The following is a 19,338-nucleotide window of genomic DNA, read 5'->3' on the forward strand; positions in this document are numbered from 1 at the left end:
CAGGGAGGAGACCAAGAACCCGATGGTCACTCTGACAGCGCTCTAGAGTTCCTCTGTGGAGATGGGAGAACCTTCCAGAAGGACAACCATCTCTACAGCACTCCACCAATCAGGCCTTTATGGTGTAGTGGCCAGACGGAAGCCACTCCTCAGTAAAAGGCACATGACAGCCTGCTTGGAGTTTGCCAAAATGCATCTAAAGACTCTCAGACTTTGAGAAACAAAATTCTCTGGTTTTATGAAACTAAGATTGAACTCTTTGGCCTGAATGCCAAGCGTCACTCTTGGAGGAAACCTGGCACCATCCCTACGGTGAAGCATGGTTTGTTGCATCATCATGCTGTGGGTATGTTTTTCAGCGGCAGGGACTGGGAGACTAGTCAGGATCGAGGCAAAGTACAGAGAGATCCTTGATGAAAACCTGCTCCAGACCGCTCAGGACCTCAGACTAGAGCAAAGGTTCACCTTCCAACAGGACAACGACCATAAGCAGACAGCCAAGACAATGCAGGAGTGGCTTCGGGACAAGTTTCTGAATGTCCTTAAGTGGCCCAGGCAGAGCCCGGACTTGAACCCAATCGAACATCTCTGGAGAGACCTGTAAATGGCTGTGCAGCAATGCTCCCCATACAACCTGACAGAGCTTGAGGATCTGCAGAGAAGAATGAAAGAAACTCCCCATATACAGACGTGCCAAGCTTGTAGAGTCATACCCAAGAAGACTCGATACTGCAATTGCTGCCAAAGGTGCATCAACAAATTATTGAGTAAAGGATCTGAATAGTTATGTAAATGTGACATTTAATTTATTTCTTATCAGTAACTCTTTGTTAGTTCCCTCTTCTGTTTGAGTGACATTTTTGTTTTTCTGGCTTGGGAACATAACAAAATGGGGGCTCGTCCGGGATCTTGTTTCCCATGAGTATGGTAGTCTTTCTAGTCACTTACTCTGAAGCGGCCAGATATTTGAGTGTTCTAAATACACTTTTGTGATAGTTTCTGTCACTAATATCGACCCTGATGAGTTTGAATCATTTTGAAAGTTGCATAATCGCACAGGCTTTTATGTAACTTTAAGTTGGGGGTGCTCCTGAGTGGCGCAGTGGTCTAAGGCACTGCATCGCAGTGCTAGCTGTGCCACTAGAGATTCTGTGTTCGAGTCCAGAGCCTGTCGCAGCCGGCCGTGATCGGGAGACCCATGGGGCGGCGCACAATTGGCCCAGTGTCATCAGGGTTAGGGGAGGGCTTGGGCGGCAGGGATGTTTTTGTCCCATTGCGCACTAGCGACTTTTGTGGCAGGCCGGGCGCAGTGCACGCTGACACGGTCGCCAGGTGTACGGTGTTTCCTCCGACACATTGCTGCGGCTGGCTTCCGGGTTAAGTGGGTATTGTGTCAAGAAGCAGTGCGGCTTGGTTGGGTTGTGTTTTGGAGGACGCACGGCTCTCGACTTTCGCCTCTCCTGAGTCCTTACGGGAGTTGCAGCGATGAGACAAGACTAACTTCCAATTGGATACCACGAAATTGGGGATATTTTTTTAAACAAAAATTAAGTTGGAAGCATTTGTGGAAAACCTTACATGGGAGATACTAGATAAATGTAGAAAGGCAAATCTGCTCATCATTTCAAGGCATTATGACATCAAGGTGGCATCTGGCGATCCAAAAGCAGTAGTCAAAGAGTTGATCGGTACTGCTTTGGTGGAGGTGCAAATCCTTCCGGAGAGGGAGGTTGATGAAAAGGGTCCTACGGGTCGTAGGGTGAGTCCTGCAGATGTGTAATTGTGAGAGTTAGAACTAAAGGCAAAGTTGAAGCAACAGAAATTACAGCTTGAGCACACTCCAGCCTATTATGTGTTTGAATGGGACTGGTGTATCTCGTAAACAAGATTTGGAATCAGATGTGAATGAACCCTTTGTTTCAGATGGGTTCGTGTCTCTGCGGAGTAGCGATGGTGTTAAGCAGCCAGTGAAGATGCTGCGAGTCACTGGGGCAGCCCAGTCTTTCATTTTGGAGGGTGTTTTGCCTTTGTCTGACACTTCAACAACTGTTACGGTGTGTTGGTACAAGACGTGGAGATGGGTTGCTTGGAAGTTTCCTCTGGGGGAAGCTATGGCTTGTTGGATTAGTGTCGCTGCCGCCGCTTTACCAACTGATTGCTCACACTCTTCCAGTTGCGTGGGTATATGTTGATGTATCGATTTTAGAGGCTTGATTTAAACTTTGTCTGGTTTTTACATATAACCACAGTATTGTCAATACAAAACTGAGGGACTCACACTCCATGCGTCCACACATGCACTTCCCTGATATCTTACACTTTATCATGTTCTTAATTCTATGTGTGTTTTTGTTTTACTTGATTTAAAAATCTGTATATACAGTATATTAATAGTACTACTTATTTTGATTACTGAATTGTTGGGAAAGAGCAAGCAAGTAAGGATTTTCACTGTACTTGTGCACATGACAACTTGAGATCTGATGTGATTGGTCAAAAGAGAAATTAGTGGAAAAAACATCAGAATTAGGGTGCATCTCTAAACACAGCCTATTTGACAGACAATCATATCTGTATATTATACATTTGTCAGAAAGTTCTGTTATATCCTACATTTTAGTCATTTTAAACAAGCCCCACCCACCTTCCTCCTGAAGAGCCACTGGATATCAGCCAATGATTCAGCTAATCAAAATCCCAGTGAGAAGCTAATTAGATTAATCCGTTCTGTTAGAGCAGGGCTGGAGCAAAAGCTTGTATAGTCATAGTAGCTCTCCAGGAGAATGGCATATTGCCTCCACCTATCCTAGACTAAGATCTACAGGAGTGAGTAGGCCTGGGGGTGCTACGGATAGATGTAGAATTCAGGATAGCCTGGTTGTTTCTGGACGAAGCCTCTCTGCTGAGCCCAATGATTTCAGATCTGAAGGGTCTGGATATGTATAAGGAGTGTAGTAGTTGAACTTACATCAAATTGTCTACACTCTACAGAAATGGAAACGTTGAAGAGTTAGGGAGCGAATTGGAACAGATGGGTAGTCTCTTGTATGGTTATACCATGCATGTTGGGAGATGCAGTCAGGTGATCAAGGGTTGCTGTTGGTGATGATTTGCTCAACTGTGTCAGAGGTCAGCAAAGGATCACTGCAGTCATGTGACAAGGGTGTTGCGATTTCTCTCATTGGTCTGCAGTACCTCCCGTTCACATGTCAAAAGATAAGTATGATGACCTGGTAACCCTCTGGCTATTTTTTTTCCTCTATCCCTCTCTCAATCCCTTTATCCTTCCTTTACATAATCTCTCTTATCTCACATGGTTTGCTAGTAAAGGTCTGAGACAAATTCAGAACACTACCCAAATACAGCATCACATAAAATTCCAACATCAACACTTAGTTTGAACATACATACTCTCTGTTCTATAGATTCATAAACAATCCGTAAAGACAACACAATATTAATCAAAACCTTTAATCAAACTATGCAATCACATTAACGTCTTAAAAATAGAAACATTCTACAATCAAACCTTTGATGATATATATATATATATATAATACACACACACAGTTGAAGTCAGAAGTTTACATCCACTTAGGTTGGAGACATTAAAACTCATTTTTCAACCACTCCACAAATTTCTTGTTAACAAACTATAGTTTTGGCAAGTTGGTTAGGACATTACTTTGTGCCTGACATAAGTAATTTTTCCAACAATTGTTTAAAGACAGATTATTTCACTTAATCACAATTCCAGTGGGTCAGAAAGTTTACATATTCTAAATTGACTGTGCCTTTAAACAGCTTGGAAAATTCCAGAAAATTATGTAATGGCTTTAGAAGCTTCTGATAATTGACAAATTATTGACTGGCTAATTGACATCATTTGAGTCAATTGGGAGGTGTACCTGTGGATGTATTTCAAGGCCTACTTTCAAAACTCAGTGCCTCTTTGCTTGACATCATGGGAAAATCAAAATAAATCAGCCAAGACCTCAAAAACAATTGTGGACCTCCACAAGTCTGGTTCATCCTTGGGAGCAATTTCCAAACGCCTGAAGGTACCACGTTCATCTGTACAAACAATAGTACGCAAGTATAAACACCATGGGACCACGCAGCCTTCATACCGCTCAGGAAGGAGACGCGCTCTGTCTCCTAGAGATTAACATATATTGGTGCGAAAAGTGCAAATCAATCCCAGAACAGCAAAGGACCTTGTGAAGATGCTGGAGGAAACAGGTACAAAAGTATCTATATCCACAACAAAACGAGTCCTATAATCGACATAACCTGAAAGGCTGCTCAGCGAGGAAGAAGCCACTGCTCCAAAACTGCCATAAAAAAGCCAGACTACGGTTTGCAACTGCACATGTGGACCAAAATCGTACTTTTTGGAGAAATGTCCTCTGGTCTGATGAAACAAAAATAGAATTGTTTGGCCATATAGTTATGTTTGGAGGAAAAAGGGTGGAGGCTTGCAAGCCAAAGAACACCATCCCAACCATGAAGCATGTGGGGGCAGCATCATGTTGTGGGGGTGCTTTGCTGCAGGAGGGCCTGGTGCACTTCACAAAATAGATGGCATCATGAGGCAGGAGAATTGTGAATATATTGAAGCAACATCTCAAGACATCAGTCAGGAAGTTAAAGCTTGGTCGCAAATGGGTCTTCCAAATGGACAAATCACCCCAAGCATACTTCCAAAGATGTGGCAAAATGGCTTAAGGACAACAAAGTCAAGGTATTAGAGTGGCCATCACAAAGCTCTGGCCTCAATCCTATAGAACACTTGTGGGTAGAACTGAAAAAGGTGTGTGCAAACAAGGAGGCCTACCAACCTGACTCAGCTACACCAGCTCTGTCAGGAGGAATGGGCCAAAATTCCCCCAACTTATTGTGGGAAGCTTGTGGAAGCCTACCTGAAACATTTGACCCACGTAAAACAATTTAAAGGCAATGCTACCAAATACTAATTGAGTGTATGTAAACTTCTGACCCACTGGGAACGTGATGAAAGAAATAAAAGATGAAAGAAATCACTCTATACTATTTTTCTGACATTTCACATTCTTAAAATAAAGTGGTGATCCTAACTGACCTAAGACAGGGAATGTTTACTAGGATTAAATGTCAGGAATTGTGAAAAACTGAGTTAAAATGCATTTGGCTAAGGTGTATGTAAACTTCAACTGTAGATATATATATTTTTATTTTTTATTTATTCAATGAATTTAAGTTCCGTTACCGTATGTGTGTAAGACCATATACTGTAGTGTCAAATTAAAGTTTAGGCAACATTAACATATTGAAGTGATACATTTTTTCCCAGGTTTCTCTTTCCTTGTACATTGACGAGGTATGAGTTGGTTCATGAGTTTTTCCTGTCACCTGACCAAGAAAATGTGTCCTAGTTACAGGCTACATCTAGGGCCCAGAATTTTACCCTAGTTATAGCCAACCTTTTCTAGCATGAGAACAATTTTTTTATTTTATTTAAAGTTACGAGCTACTAATTTTTATCTAGCTTTCGAATAGGAACATTCTTCTCCTCTCCCCTGAAACTCTTCCTCGGGTCCTTAGTGTACAAGAGAAAGTAGTGCAGTGTTCTGTCAATATACCTGGTAAAAGAATGGTTAATAAAACAACTAAGGGGTGGGGGTCCTATAACATAGATTTTCCCCCCAAAAATTGTTGAGTTTTATTTTTCCTGTTTTGAATTTCACTCACAATTACAAATTGTTTTAGAGAAACAACAAAATTGGATGTTCTGAGTCCATGTCAGTGCTTAAATCACATCAGAATACCATTAATTTTTGGTCTGGAAGGAAACAAATTGATTTGAGTGTAATTCCCCTTTAATTGTGCATCTGGCTCTTTAAAACCTCTATGGGATCGGTGTCCCTATGCCGGGACGGTTGTTGCTAATGTGACTAGAATGATGTAAGTAACATCCAACTTTCATCACAGCACTTGGTTTGATACATGATTACCTTCAGAGTTGAATGTATTTACATTCAGTAATCTTGCTCTGGTTTATCATCCTGAGGGTCCCAGAGATAAAATGTAGCATTGATTTTATTAAACAAAACTATTTCTATATTCAAATGTAGGAACTGGGTTCTAAAGTTTAAACCCCTGCTGTTTCTGTTCTTACACATTGAAAAGGAAATAACGATACCAGCAGACACTTGGCCCTGTATGAAATGAGTTTCACACCCCTGGTCGAAATGTTGACTTCTTCAAAATATCTCCTTTCCAGTTGACGTCAACTCATTTCCCGTTACTTTCTTTTTGTGGATGCACCTTGGCACATTTGTCTAATTTGGAGAATAAAATGACAAATACTTCATTCAAAAACAAGTCCAGGTGGAATTGAGCTCTCCTGAAGTGCTCTGCTATATCCCCACACAGTCAAAACCTCTTTCCTTAATCCTTTGTATGAATCCAAGGTTTAATACGTGATGCTCATCAGAGACAAACAGAAGAACAGATAAGCCAGTTCCTGAGAGAGAATGAAATGTTAGAATATCATATCAAAGTGTTCCCCATCTTGTAGATCCAGTTTGTTCTTCATTCATCTGATCTTGGTTGGACAGAGATAAAAATATAGTATCTTTGACTCTGTCCCTCTCTGAACTAGGGTTGGTCAGTACTCCACATAGAAGTTGTCCCCATCCACAGATTTAGAATCAATTTACCATCACCTAATACACACAATGATTAGCAGGGAAGGGAAAAAACTGATCCAAGATCAGCATCTAGGGGCAACAAAGTCATCGTAGTCCTCTGTGTGTCCGTCAGTGGAGGATGCGGTGGAGGTACCTCTCCGGGTCGCTCTCCCCTCCTTTCTTCAGTAGAGCTCCTGGTCTGGCTGGTCTCTCAGAGGCCCCTGCAGGCCCTTGGCCCTCAGTTAGGTCGTCTCTGACTCCTGTAGCGCCTCTGGGGCCCTTAGGAGTCAGTGGCTGTGTGTCTGGGCTGCTGTGTTTTGCTCTTGCCTCCGTCTTGCTGTCTGATGACTGCTCTTTGCTCTGTTGGCTACTCTCTGAACTCTTACCAATCCTGTAGAAACAAGCCATCTTTGTCAATTTTTTTAAAGCCACAAAGTTCAGGGAGTTATTGTGCTCTTTGAGGACTTGGAAAAAGTTTAATGTTATGAAGGCTTCAAATCAGACATTTTTATCTCTTGATTGTGATTGCATGGTGTGTGTGCGTGCGATTGTATGTGGAGAATGGGAATGGATTGAGAGCATTCGGTGCGTGTGTGTGTGTGTGTGAGAGACAGTCACCCACCGCAGATCAGATGATTGAACGCCCATAACCAGCATGGTCCTAGTGTCTCTCCCCTCAACTTTCCAGTGTGTGTGTGTAAATATTCATGATTATTATATATTTATATCAAATTATTATTTTTGTAAATCATAACGGCATATTACATAATGCCAACCCACCTCAGTTGATTAAACGCCCGGAGCCAGCGCGACCCCAGTGTGTCTCGCCCCGCCACCCTGAGTCCTCTCCGTCGGCCCCTCGCCCTCAGTCCTATCAGGGCCTGGGCCAGCTCAGCCTCGTCCCCGTGGCCCCACACCAGCTCGGCCCTCTGCTCTGCATCCTGGTCCCCAGCTACCGTGAACAGCCTCTGCAGCTGACGTAGGTTCACCTTGGGGGGGGGGGGTACATTAACGACCTTTATACAGCCAGCAGATTTTGAATGATTCCTAATCGTTGTTCCTTACCCTAACCCCATTAATCCAAACCCTTGACATTTGTTAATCACTATGCCTAACCTATACCTCTGAATCTGCTGACTGAATATTCACTTCCTAAATAATAGCAAACTCACCCCGCCAAAGATGTTCCCTGAGCCATCCTTCCTACTCCTCCGCTCAGCGAGACGCCACAGTGTGGAGGGCCCTGCCACCGTGGAGGAGAGAGACGGAGAGGCTGCCTCCGCATCCATCCTCCCCAAGCGAGAGGCTACAAGAGCGGTAGGCGATGGCGCGAGATGGGCCTTCCTGTGGAGGATAGGAAAGGTTAGGGATAAGTGCTAGAACTCACTTGTTGCAATTGTATTTCATGTCAGTCGGTTTCTATGGGCAACTTGATCTTACTCAGAGGAATGATTGTGCTAGTTACAGACTTGGGATGGTGTGACTGAAGCATGTCCTGGCCAAGGGAAACTCCAGGTTCTTATTTTTTCCTGGCCAGGTTATGGTTTAGGAAAAACTCCTGGCCTTGTGTGAGGGCACACTGTAGGATGCAAGGCAAGCTCCTGCCAGTCTCTACCGTTCCTTGATTATTTAATCCTGCTTGAAGGAGCAGAGAGAGGAACTTAATCTGTCCTGCTTGAAAGCCCATTACACTGCAGATGGTAAGAATCAATCTAGCTATACAGTAACTCTGGTAAGAACCAGTCCACCTAGTAACTAAGTCTGCTTGGTCACATGAGGAACTGTAATGGTATTAGCATTTAGTAGTTACCTGGCTGTGCCACTAGATCAACTGTACTGGAGGAAATAAGGGCTCTGCTCCAATAGTCACACTAGAATTCCACTTGGAATGCATGCACAATACATTTCCCAATTTTAAGTTCTCACTCAGAAAGCCACTAAAATATTATGCACCGAAGATGACTCATATCAATCATGTAATTGAAATGCCTTTAACTTAAATAATTGCATTAAAAATGGAGATAAAGAACGTAGCAAATGCACATAGGCCATGCACATCATTCAACCCCATTTGCATCACAGCAGGTGGGTGGACGCTAGCCTCTTAAAATCCGAGAGTGAAATACACTGCTCAAAAAAATAAAGGGAACACTTAAAACAACACAATGTAACTCCAAGTCAATCACACTTCTGTGAAATCAAACTGTCCACTTAGGAAGCAACACTGATTGACAATAAATTTCACATGCTGTTGTGCAAATGGAATAGACAAAAGGTGGAAATTATAGGCAATTAGCAAGACACCCCCAATAAAGGAGTGATTCTGCAGGTGGTGACCACAGACCACTTCTCAGTTCCTATGCTTCCTGGCTGATGTTTTGGTCACTTTTGAATGCTGGCGGTGCTCTCACTCTAGTGGTAGCATGAGACGGAGTCTACAACCCACACAAGTGGCTCAGGTAGTGCAGCTCATCCAGGATGGCACATCAATGCGAGCTGTGGCAAGAAGGTTTGCTGTGTCTGTCAGCGTAGTGTCCAGAGCATGGAGGCGCTACCAGGAGACAGGCCAGTACATCAGGAGACGTGGAGGAGGCCGTAGGAGGGCAACAACCCAGCAGCAGGACCGCTACCTCCGCCTTTGAGCAGGAGGAGCACTGCCAGAGCCCTGCAAAATGACCTCCAGCAGGCCACAAATGTGCATGTGTCTGCTCAAACGGTCAGAAACAGACTCCATGAGGGTGGTATGAGGGCCCGACGTCCACAGGTGGGGGTTGTGCTTACAGCCCAACACCGTGCAGGACGTTTGGCATTTGCCAGAGAACACCAATATTGGCAAATTCGCCACTGGCGCCCTGTGCTCTTCACAGATGAAAGCAGGTTCACACTGAGCACGTGACAGACGTGACAGAGTCTGGAGACGCCGTGGAGAACGTTCTGCTGCCTGCAACATCCTCCAGCATGACCGGTTTGGCGGTGGGTCAGTCATGGTGTGGGGTGGCATTTCTTTGTGGGGCCGCACAGCCCTCCATGTGCTCGCCAGAGGTAGCCTGACTGCCATTAGGTACCGAGATGAGATCCTCAGAGCCCTTGTGAGACCATATGCTGACACATGCACATTTGTGGCCTGCTGGAGGTCATTTTGCAGGGCTCTGGCAGTGCTCCTCCTGCTCAAAGGCGGAGGTAGCGGTCCTGCTGCTGGGTTGTTGCCATCCCACGGCCTCCTCCACGTCTCTTGATGTACTGGCCTGTCTCCTGGTAGCGCCTCCATGCTCTGGACACTACGCTGACAGACACAGCAAACCTTCTTGCCACAGCTCGCATTGATGTGCCATCCTGGATGAGCTGCACTACCTGAGCCACTTGTGTGGGTTGAAGACTCCGTCTCATGCTACCACTAGAGTGAGAGCACCGCCAGCATTCAAAAGTGACCAAAACATCAGCCAGGAAGCATAGGAACTGAGAAGTGGTCTGTGGTCACCACCTGCAGAATCACTCCTTTATTGGGGGCGTCTTGCTAATTGCCTATAATTTCCACCTTTTGTCTATTCCATTTGCACAACAGCATGTGAAATTTATTGTCAATCAGTGTTGCTTCCTAAGTGGACAGTTTGATTTCACAGAAGTGTGATTGACTTGGAGTTACATTGTGTTGTTTAAGTGTTCCCTTTATTTTTTTGAGCAGTGTACTTACTCTGGTCTCTAACATGTAGGCTCAGTATTCCTGAACAGTCCCATTACAAGTCAGAATGTTGAACAAACTCAATTTCAATTTATGTAAAGTTCTCAGACGATTTGCCACTTTGTTGGAGGTAATCTGTGACAAAATATGCACAGGGAAGCTTTATCAACCCGACCTTTTAACACATGACAAACACTTGCACAATATGGGCGAGCCTGACCGAACCAGACAGAATGTTGTCCCACTCAAATCAGCTGGCAAATTTCACAAACACTTCCAGTTGATTATGAGGGAACATACTTCAGTCCACTACAATGTGTTAGGAGATTGAAAATAAACGGGACTGAACCTACTGGCGCTGCAAAGAGTCAGGTAAACAACACTTATCTCCACCTCCTACCATCAGAAGGACAAACAACCTGTAGATAGTGTAAATATAATTTAATTCAACATTCTGGCTTGTATAGCCTTTTTTTTTAGGCAGACGTCTTTCAGATTGAATATCCATGGGGTAAACCTTCAATGAACAAAAAAGCAAATACAAAAACAGAAATATACAAACAAGAGTACATAAACCTAAGACTGGGGGTATTACATGTCGAGATAACCCCATACATTTTAAATGTGTCAGTTAACGTTTGTTACCATGTTTACCCCAATGGAACTGTCTGTTTAGGCAAAGCAGACGCAAACACGTTTCGTTTCGTTGGCATGCAGAGATGACATTCAAAGCCAATTAGCCTATCCAGTGATGCAATAAGATCTGACAATAACTATTTTTATTTTGTTAGTCTGCGTCAAAAAAAACATATTTGGATTTATTTTCTGTAAAGGTACAAGGCCAGAGCTACGGTGCATTTCAGATCCAAACAAATTACTTAGAACATTAGTACTCAATTAGTACACAATATAGGTCAAGTCTCATGCATGAAAGCCGAATAAAAGCCTAAACATGTTCTTACCCGGCGGCCAAAATGATAGCGACTTTCGTTCTTATGCTTTTCCCAAGAGAAATTTCTCTAAATCCTTTTGTGCTATGCTACGGCTTATTTCGTCAATATGGCTAATATAATACCTTTGATTTATATATTGCTCTGTCCACTCGTCGTTGATGTGGAGTAGTAGTTTGGGGTCTACACACCAATGAGAGCGGATATGGTAATTAATCCCACTTTATAATGCCACTGGAATGTTTTCTCGAGCAATCAGAAGGTTTGTGGGCGGGTCGAGGTGTGAAGCCCTGCCCCTTGGCTGCGTAGTTAATCCATTGACGTCAATGCTCCTGGCACGAGGCTGTGTGTGAAACACTGAGGTATCGGTTGTGAGACGATTCATGATTATAGGAGCGACAAAAAGTCTCTCCCAGACTCTGTGTGTGTGTGTGTGTGTGTGTGTGTGTGTGTGTGTGTGTGTGTGTGTGTGTGTGTGTGTGTGTGTGTGTGTGTGTGTGTGTGTGTGTGTGTGTGTGTGTGTGTGTGTGTGTGTGTGTGTGTGTGTGTGCGTATATACAACATCTCCATGTGCACACTAACTTCACAAGTCACAGGGGGTTGCAAGAGTTGAATCTACTCATGACATTTAGGTATAACTGTGCATCATGGGACTTGACATCATGCTAACAATAAAGGCTAGGTTTACACAGGCAGCCCAATTCTGATATTTTTTTCCACTAATTCGTCTTTTGACCAATCACATCAGATCTTTTCACATCAGCTCTTTTTCAGAGCTGATCTTATTGGTAACAAGACCCACATGAACCTAGGTTGCCATTATTCATTAGTCAGAAATCTTTTTCCTATGTATTTTATTTTCATAACAATTGCAGAAGAAATGTCCCAAAGTAGCCATACAACAAATTGTCATGCTCATCTCTCATTTTTTTGGATCTTGTAGCCTAGTAAAAAGATAGGCTATATTTATTTCAAGTTTTTTTAAATCATAGGCAGTGCGGTTTATAATACCGGTATTCAGTCGAATTTAACAATATTTTACATTGAAGTAGGCCTTAGCAAGCTACTGTAAGTACTGCAATTGCATTTTTTCCCGTCTGCCTTAGACAATTATTCCAGAATTCGCAGGCAGTCCATCTTATTTAGATTGGTGGAAAGTTGATGCAAAACATTGTTAAATTCACTGCTGACAGGTCCACAGTTTACCATTGTTTTCTCTTTCAGAAACTGACAGTCCTTTTCCAGATAAATAATAAATTACTGCTAAAGATTAAAACATCCTGCCAACCAAGATTATTATTGTTTCTTTCTATTAGTTTTTAGATTTTTATTTGAAATTGAGTTTAGTTTCAGTTCGTTTTCAGACTTGATTTACTAGTTTCCTTTTAGTTTCAGGTTGATTAAAGCATTTGTATCTCATTTTATATAATTTAGTATCAGTTTTAGTTTTAGGGACAGAAAGTAGCCTTTCCATGGGAGGCTAGGAGTCATTTGTGTTGTAGGCCTATAGTTCTTTTTTTGCGGATGTCACTTCTTGTCACTGGGGGGCAGTAATACATAAGGTGATGGGCAAGGACCATAGACTTGGATAGACATAACATCTCTATATCAGTGGAGCCTCCTCAGAGGAGGAAGGGGAGAATTATCCTCAGTGAATTTCACCAAAAATCTAATATTGTAACATTAAAAAAGTTACCCTTTGTAGATAAAACTATACTAAATATATGCATGTCACCAAATAATTGATTAAAATACACTGTTTTGCAATGAAGGTAGCCTCAACAGCACTCTGTAGGGTAACACCATGGTGTTGCCTGAGGACAGCTAGTTTCCATCCTCCTATGGGTATATTGACTTCAATACAAAACTAGGAGGATCATGGTTCTCACCCCCTTCCATAGACTTCCCCAGTAATTATGACAACTTCCGGAAGACATCCTCCAACCTATCAGAGCTCTTGCAGCATGTTATGCACCAATCAAAGGATCAGAGAATTAATCTAGTACTGAAAGCATAAGCTACAGCTAGATAACACTGTAGTGCATAAAATGTGGTGAGTAGTTGACTCAAAGAGAGAGAAAGCCAATAGTTTAACAATTTTGAACAAATTAATTTCTTTAAGAATTAAGGAGAAGTGAGAGAGAGAGAGAGAGAGAGAGAGAGCGAGCTAGCTATATTTCGTTGTATTTCTTTCACTTTCACTTAGCTAGTGAATGCAGCTAGTTTAGCTTACTCACACACCTGGTTCAAACAGAGAGGGATGCTACTGTATGTTAGCTAGCTGGCTATGCCTATCCAACACTGGAACTCTTCCAAGTCAAGGTAAGCTTTTGGTTTTATTCATTTATTGCCACCGGGGCACACCGGTGTAACTGCTAAACTGTAGAGGGTTTACTAACCCAAACAATTCGAGCTTCTACTTTTAAAAATCCACCTTTCCAGAAACAAGTCTCTCACCGTTGCTGCTTGCTATAGACCACCCTCTGCCCCCAGCTGTGCCCTGGACACCATATATGAACTGATTGCCCCCCATCTATCTTCAGAGCTAGTACTGCTAGGTGACCTAAACTGGGACATGCTTAACACCCCGGCCATCCTACAATCTAAGCTTGAGGCCCTCAATCTCTCACAAATTATCAATGAACCCACCAGGTACAACCCCAAATCCGTAAACACGGGCACCCTTATAGATATCATCCTAACTAACTTTCCCTTCAAATAAACCTCTGCTGTTTTCAACCAAGATCTCAGGGATCACTGCCTCATTGCCTGCATCCGTAACGGGTCTGCGGTCAAACGACCACCCTCATCACTATCAAATGCTCCCTAAAACACTTTAGCAAGCAGGCCTTCCTAATCGACCTGGCCCGGGTATCCTGGAAGGATATTGACCTCATCCCGTCAGTAGAGGATGCCTGGTCATTCTTTAAAAGGGACTTCCTTACCATCTTAAATAAGCATGCCCCTTTAAAAAAAAACAGGAACAGATATAGCCCTTGGTTCTCTCCAGACCTGACTGCCCTTGACCAGCACAAAAACATCCTGTGGCGTTCTGCATTAGCATCGAATAGCCCCCGTGATATGCAACTTTTCAGGGAAGTCAGGAACAAATATACACAGGCAGTTAGGAAAGCTAAGGCTAGCTTTTTCAAGCAGAAATTTGCATCCTGTAGCACAAACTGAAAAAAGTTCTGGGACACTGTAAAGTCCATGGAGAATAAGAGCACCTCCTCCCAGCTGCCCACTGCACTGAGGCTAGGAAACACTGTCACCACCGATAAATCCACTATAATTGAGAATTTTAATAAGCATTTTTCTACGGCTGGCCAAGCTTTCCACCTGGCTACCCCTACCCCGGTCAACAGCCCTGCACTCCCCACAGCAACTCGCCCAAGCCTCCCCCATTTCTCCTTCACCCAAATCCAGACAGCTGATGTTCTTAAAGAACTGCAAAACCTGGACCCTACAAATCAACCGGGCTAGACAATCTGGACCCTTTCTTTTTAAAATGATCTGCCGAAATTGTTGCAACCCCTATTACTAGCCTGTTCAACCTCTCTTTTGTATCGTCTGAGTTTCCCAAAGATTGGAAAGCTGCCGCGGTCATCCCCCTCTTCAAAGGGGGAGACACTCTAGACCCAAAGTGCTACAGACCTATATCTATCCTTTCTAAGGTCTTCGAAAGCCAAGTCAACAAACAGATTACCGACCATTTCGAATCCCACCGTACCTTCTCCGCTATGCAATCTGGTTTCTGAGCTGGTCATGGGTGCCACGCTCAAGGTCCTAAACAATATCATAACCGCCATCGATAAGAGACATTACTGTGCAGCCGTATTCATCGACCTGGCCAAGGCTTTCGACTCTGTCAATCACCACATTCTTATTGGCAAACTCAACAGCCTTGGTTTCTCAAATGATTGCCTCGCCTGGTTCACCAACTACTTCTCTGATAGAGTTCAGTGTGTCAAATCGGAGGGCCTGTTGTCCGGACCTCTTGCAGTCTCTATGGGGGTGCCACAGGGTTCAATTTTCGGGCCGACTCTCTTCTCTGTATACATCAATGATGTCGCTCTCGCTGCTGGTGATTCTCTGATCCACCTCTACCAAGACGACACCATTCTGTATACTTCTGGCCCTTCTTTGGACACTGTGTTAACTAACCTCCAGACGAGCTTCAATGCCATACAACTCTCCTTCCGTGGCCTCCAACTGTTCTTAAATGCAAGTAAAACTAAGTGCATGCTCTTCAACCGATCACTGCCCGCACCTGCTAAATCTAGAGTCGGCTTCCTATTTCCCAACAAAGCATCCTTCACTCATGCTGCCAAACATACCCTCGTAAAACTGACCATTCTACCGATCCTCGACTTCGGCGATGTCATCTATAAAATAGCCTCCAACACTCTACTCAACAAATTGGATGCAGTTTATCACAGTACTATCCGTTTTGTCACCAAAGCCCCATATATTACCCACCACTGCGACCTGTATGCTCTCGTTGGCTGGCCATCGCTTCATACTCGTCGCCAAACCCACTGGCTCCAGGCCATCTACAAGTCTCTGCTAGCTAAAGCCCCGCCTTATCTCAGCTCACTGGTCACCATAGCAGCACCCACTCGTAGCCCGCGCTCCAGTAGGTATATCTCACTGGTCACCCCCAAAGCCAATTCCTCTTTGGCCGCCTTCCCTTCCAGTTCTCTGCTGCCAATGACTGGAACAAACTGCAAAAATCACTGAAGCTGGAGTCTAATATCTTCCTCACTAGCTTTAAGCACCAGCTGTCAGAGCAGCTCACAGATCGCTACACCTGTACACAGCCCATCTGTAAACAACCAATCCAACTACCTCATCCCCATACTGTATTTATTTATTTATCTTGCTCCTTTGCACCCCAGTATCTCTACTTGCACATTAATCTTCTGCACATCTACCATTCCAGTGTTTAATTGCTATACCTTAATTACTTCGCCACCATGGCCTATTTATTGCCTTACCTCCCTTATCTTACCTCATTTGCACTCACTGTATATAGATTTATCTTTTTTCTACTGTATTATTGATTATATGTTTATTTATTCCATGTGTAACTCTGTGTTGTTGTATGTGTCGAACTGCTGTGCTTTATCTTGGCCAGGTCGCAGTTGTAAATGAGAACAGCCATCCTTGCCTTCCAGAACTGGAGAGGTGACTCTGTAAACATGCTCCCCCTTTACCTCTTCCAGGTATTTCCGCAGCTTACACGGGGCCACTTAAGGCCCAGCCAGGTCGACCCCCGGCTGGACAGTGACCTCAGAAACAATCTTTGTTTTGAGGAGGCTATATTTCTGAAGCACTGTATGTAGTTGAGATGCTTGCTGGGTTCACCGTGCTGACATCTTCCTGGGGTCCTGCTGCTCTCTGTTGAGAAAAGTGATAGAGACACACTTGGGTCCATCAGGCAAGCTACTGCAGGAATTGGATCAAAGTTGGCTGCCAGTGGATTCAGTATGCATGCAAAGCACAGTAAGTTCAGGAGGACCTGTGCCAACTGTTTTGCAACAATAGTGTCTGCAAGTGTGCCTCAATGTTGAGAGGGCACGGCACCACATCAGAGTTGGTCAGTGCGGATTGCGAATGGCTCCAGCAACTTCACAAGCTGTTCTAGCTTGGACCAGTCACGCTCTGTGCTCGCACTCAAATTTCTTCCCTATTAGCTCGTGATAGCTAGTTATGGTGATGCACAAGTTAGGCCTATTTGAAACATCAGCGTCTATTGGCAGATTCAGAAGCTCAAAAACCCCATTCGAAAAAAAGCTTGAAAACCCCATTTCAATTTTGCTCAAAGCTTAGAAGAAAAATATTTCAACTGAACATAGTTTATCATGGTTTTTATTTGATTTTAGTTAGTTTTGGAGTCAAAGCTAATAGTTTCATATATATATTTTTTACTTAATTGTTTTTCCAATTTTAGTTTTTCTTTTTAGTTTCAGTTTTTCTTTACTATAATAACCTTACTGCCAACACAGTAAATAGACTGGTAGCTTATGTAAAATATTTGACAGTATGGATAGGCTACAGTATTGCTGTGCGATAGGAGCCCAACATCATTGCCTATACCAAGGCAGGATGTAGAAACCCAATAATCTATTGATAAACTAAAAATGTGTCTTTTGCATCTCGTGGCCAAATACCAATAGTTACAAATTATACAGCAAATAAAGGGCGTTATTGTCACCATAAAAGGAGAATGGAGGACAATTTCCACTTTTATTGCTTGTTCCCGCGAGCACAATTTTATTTATAACGTGAAACATGTGTATGTATGGCCCGAGGCATCATGCCCATAGCACGTCCCCCCTGAGATTTCTCCTATTAAAACTCTTTATTATTTAATAAAATTTATTTTTTCCCTCTCTGTAATACCACTAGCCACTTAGCAATTTTATAAAATTGTCTTTAGCTAGCCCAGATAGGTTCCCAATCGCTCAATCTCCCAACCTTACACCTAGCTACCAAGAAGCCATTTCAGGCTATCAATCAAGTTAGAGTAGCTAGCTTGTCTAACTATCTTAGTTGGCATGCCTGCTGACAAGTTTGGTAGACTTTAGAAAAGCAAGCAATTACTAAATGTACTGAATAAGACTAACATTCCTTATAATCTTTTACCCAGATTTTAACAGAGATGCAGAAAAGCATATTCAATGTTTCTTTAAGAACATAACCACCAGTCAGGAGGATACAGACAGCTCAAGATGTACTTTGCATTCGGAAAGTATTCAGACTCCTTCCCTTTTTCCACAGTTTGTTACGTTACAGCCTTATTCTAAAATTGATTAAATGTATTTCTTTCTTCATCAATCACACAATCAAATTTCCTGGAGTGGCCTAGCCAGTCTCCAGATCTCAACCCCATAGAAAATCTTTGGAGGGAGTTGAAAGTCCGTGTTGCCCAGCAACAGCCCCAAAACATCACTGCTCTAGAGGAGATCTGCATGGAGGAATGGGCCAAAATACCAGCAACAGTGTGTGAAAACCTTGTGAAGACTTACAGAAAACGTTTGACCTCTGTCATTGCCAACAAAGGGTATATAACAAAGTATTGAGATAAACTTTTGTTATTGACCAAATACTTATTTTCCACCATAATTTGCAAATAAATTCATTAAAAATCCTACAATGTGATTTTCTGGATTTTTTTTCTCATCTTGTCTGTCATAGTTGAAGTGTACCTATGATGAAAATTACAGGCCTCTCTCATCTTTTTAAGTGGGAGAACTTGCACAATTGGTGGCTGACTAAATACTTTTTTGCCCCACTGTAAGTCTCCAGCTTCAGTGATTTTTGCAATTCGTTCCAGTCATTGGCAGCAGAGAACTGGAAAGAACTGGAAGAAAAGGCGACCAAAGGGGAGTTGGCTTTGTGGTTGACCAGTGAAATATGCCTACTGGAGCGCGTGCTACGGGTGGGTGTTGTTATCGTGACCAGTGAGCTGAGATAAGGCGGAGCTTTACCTAGCATAGACTTATAGATGACCTGGAGCCAGTGGGTCTGGCGACGAATATGAAGCGAGGGCCAGCCAACGAGAGCATACAGGTCGCAATGGTGGGTAGTATATGGGGCTTTGGTGACAAAACGGATGGCACTGTGATAGACTGCATCCAATTTTCTGAGTAGAGTGTTGGAGGCTATTTTGTAAATGACATCGCCGAAGTCAAGGATCTGTCAGTTTTAGGAGGGTATGTTTGGCAGCATGAGTGAAGGAGGCTTTGTTGCGAAACAGGAAGCTGATTCTATATTTAATTTTGGATTGGTTATTGGTTGCACCAGATCTTATTTAGGGGCTTCATAGCAAAGGGGGTGAATACATATTCACGCACCACTTTTCAGTTTTTAATTTTGTGTATGTCCATTACATGAAATTCTAATAAAAATCCATTTAAATTACAGGTTGTAATGCAACAAAATTGGAAAAATGCCAAGGGGGGTGAATACTTTTGCAAGGCACTGTAACTCAACTCTATCGTGAATTACGTTTATGATGAACTCCACCAACGGA

At 43.1% G+C, this 19,338-nt stretch overlaps 1 protein-coding gene across 1 annotated transcript; it reads right to left on the bottom strand.

The window, feature by feature from the left end:
* Window positions 1–5,142: 5,142 nt before the first annotated feature.
* LOC120045678 (arginine vasopressin-induced protein 1-like) lies at window positions 5,143–11,476 on the bottom strand. Its single transcript, XM_038990616.1, has 4 exons — window positions 11,313–11,476; window positions 7,844–8,015; window positions 7,452–7,660; window positions 5,143–7,062 (listed from the first exon to the last, which is right to left on the bottom strand). The coding sequence occupies exons 2-4, from the start codon at window positions 7,958–7,960 to the stop codon at window positions 6,801–6,803; spliced, it is 588 nt and encodes a 195-aa protein (XP_038846544.1). The 5' UTR covers window positions 7,961–8,015; window positions 11,313–11,476; the 3' UTR covers window positions 5,143–6,800.
* Window positions 11,477–19,338: the final 7,862 nt, after the last annotated feature.

The sequence above is a fragment of the Salvelinus namaycush genome, chromosome 4 (genome assembly GCF_016432855.1).
Source record: "Salvelinus namaycush isolate Seneca chromosome 4, SaNama_1.0, whole genome shotgun sequence".
Classification (NCBI taxonomy): Eukaryota; Metazoa; Chordata; class Actinopteri; order Salmoniformes; family Salmonidae; genus Salvelinus; species Salvelinus namaycush.

What these genes read in the sequence shown, in the direction of transcription:
- LOC120045678 (XM_038990616.1), bottom strand. Translation starts at nt 7,960, where the DNA reads ATGGATGCGGAGGCAGCCTCTCCGTCTCTCTCCTCCACGGTGGCAGGG. An exon ending in CAGGGAACATCTTTGGCGGG is followed by an intron (nt 7,661 to 7,843) that starts GTGAGTTTGCTA and finishes CCCCCCCCCAAG; the next exon opens with GTGAACCTACGTCAGCTGCA. An exon ending in CGGGCGTTTAATCAACTGAG is followed by an intron (nt 7,063 to 7,451) that starts GTGGGTTGGCAT and finishes TTGTTTCTACAG; the next exon opens with GATTGGTAAGAGTTCAGAGA.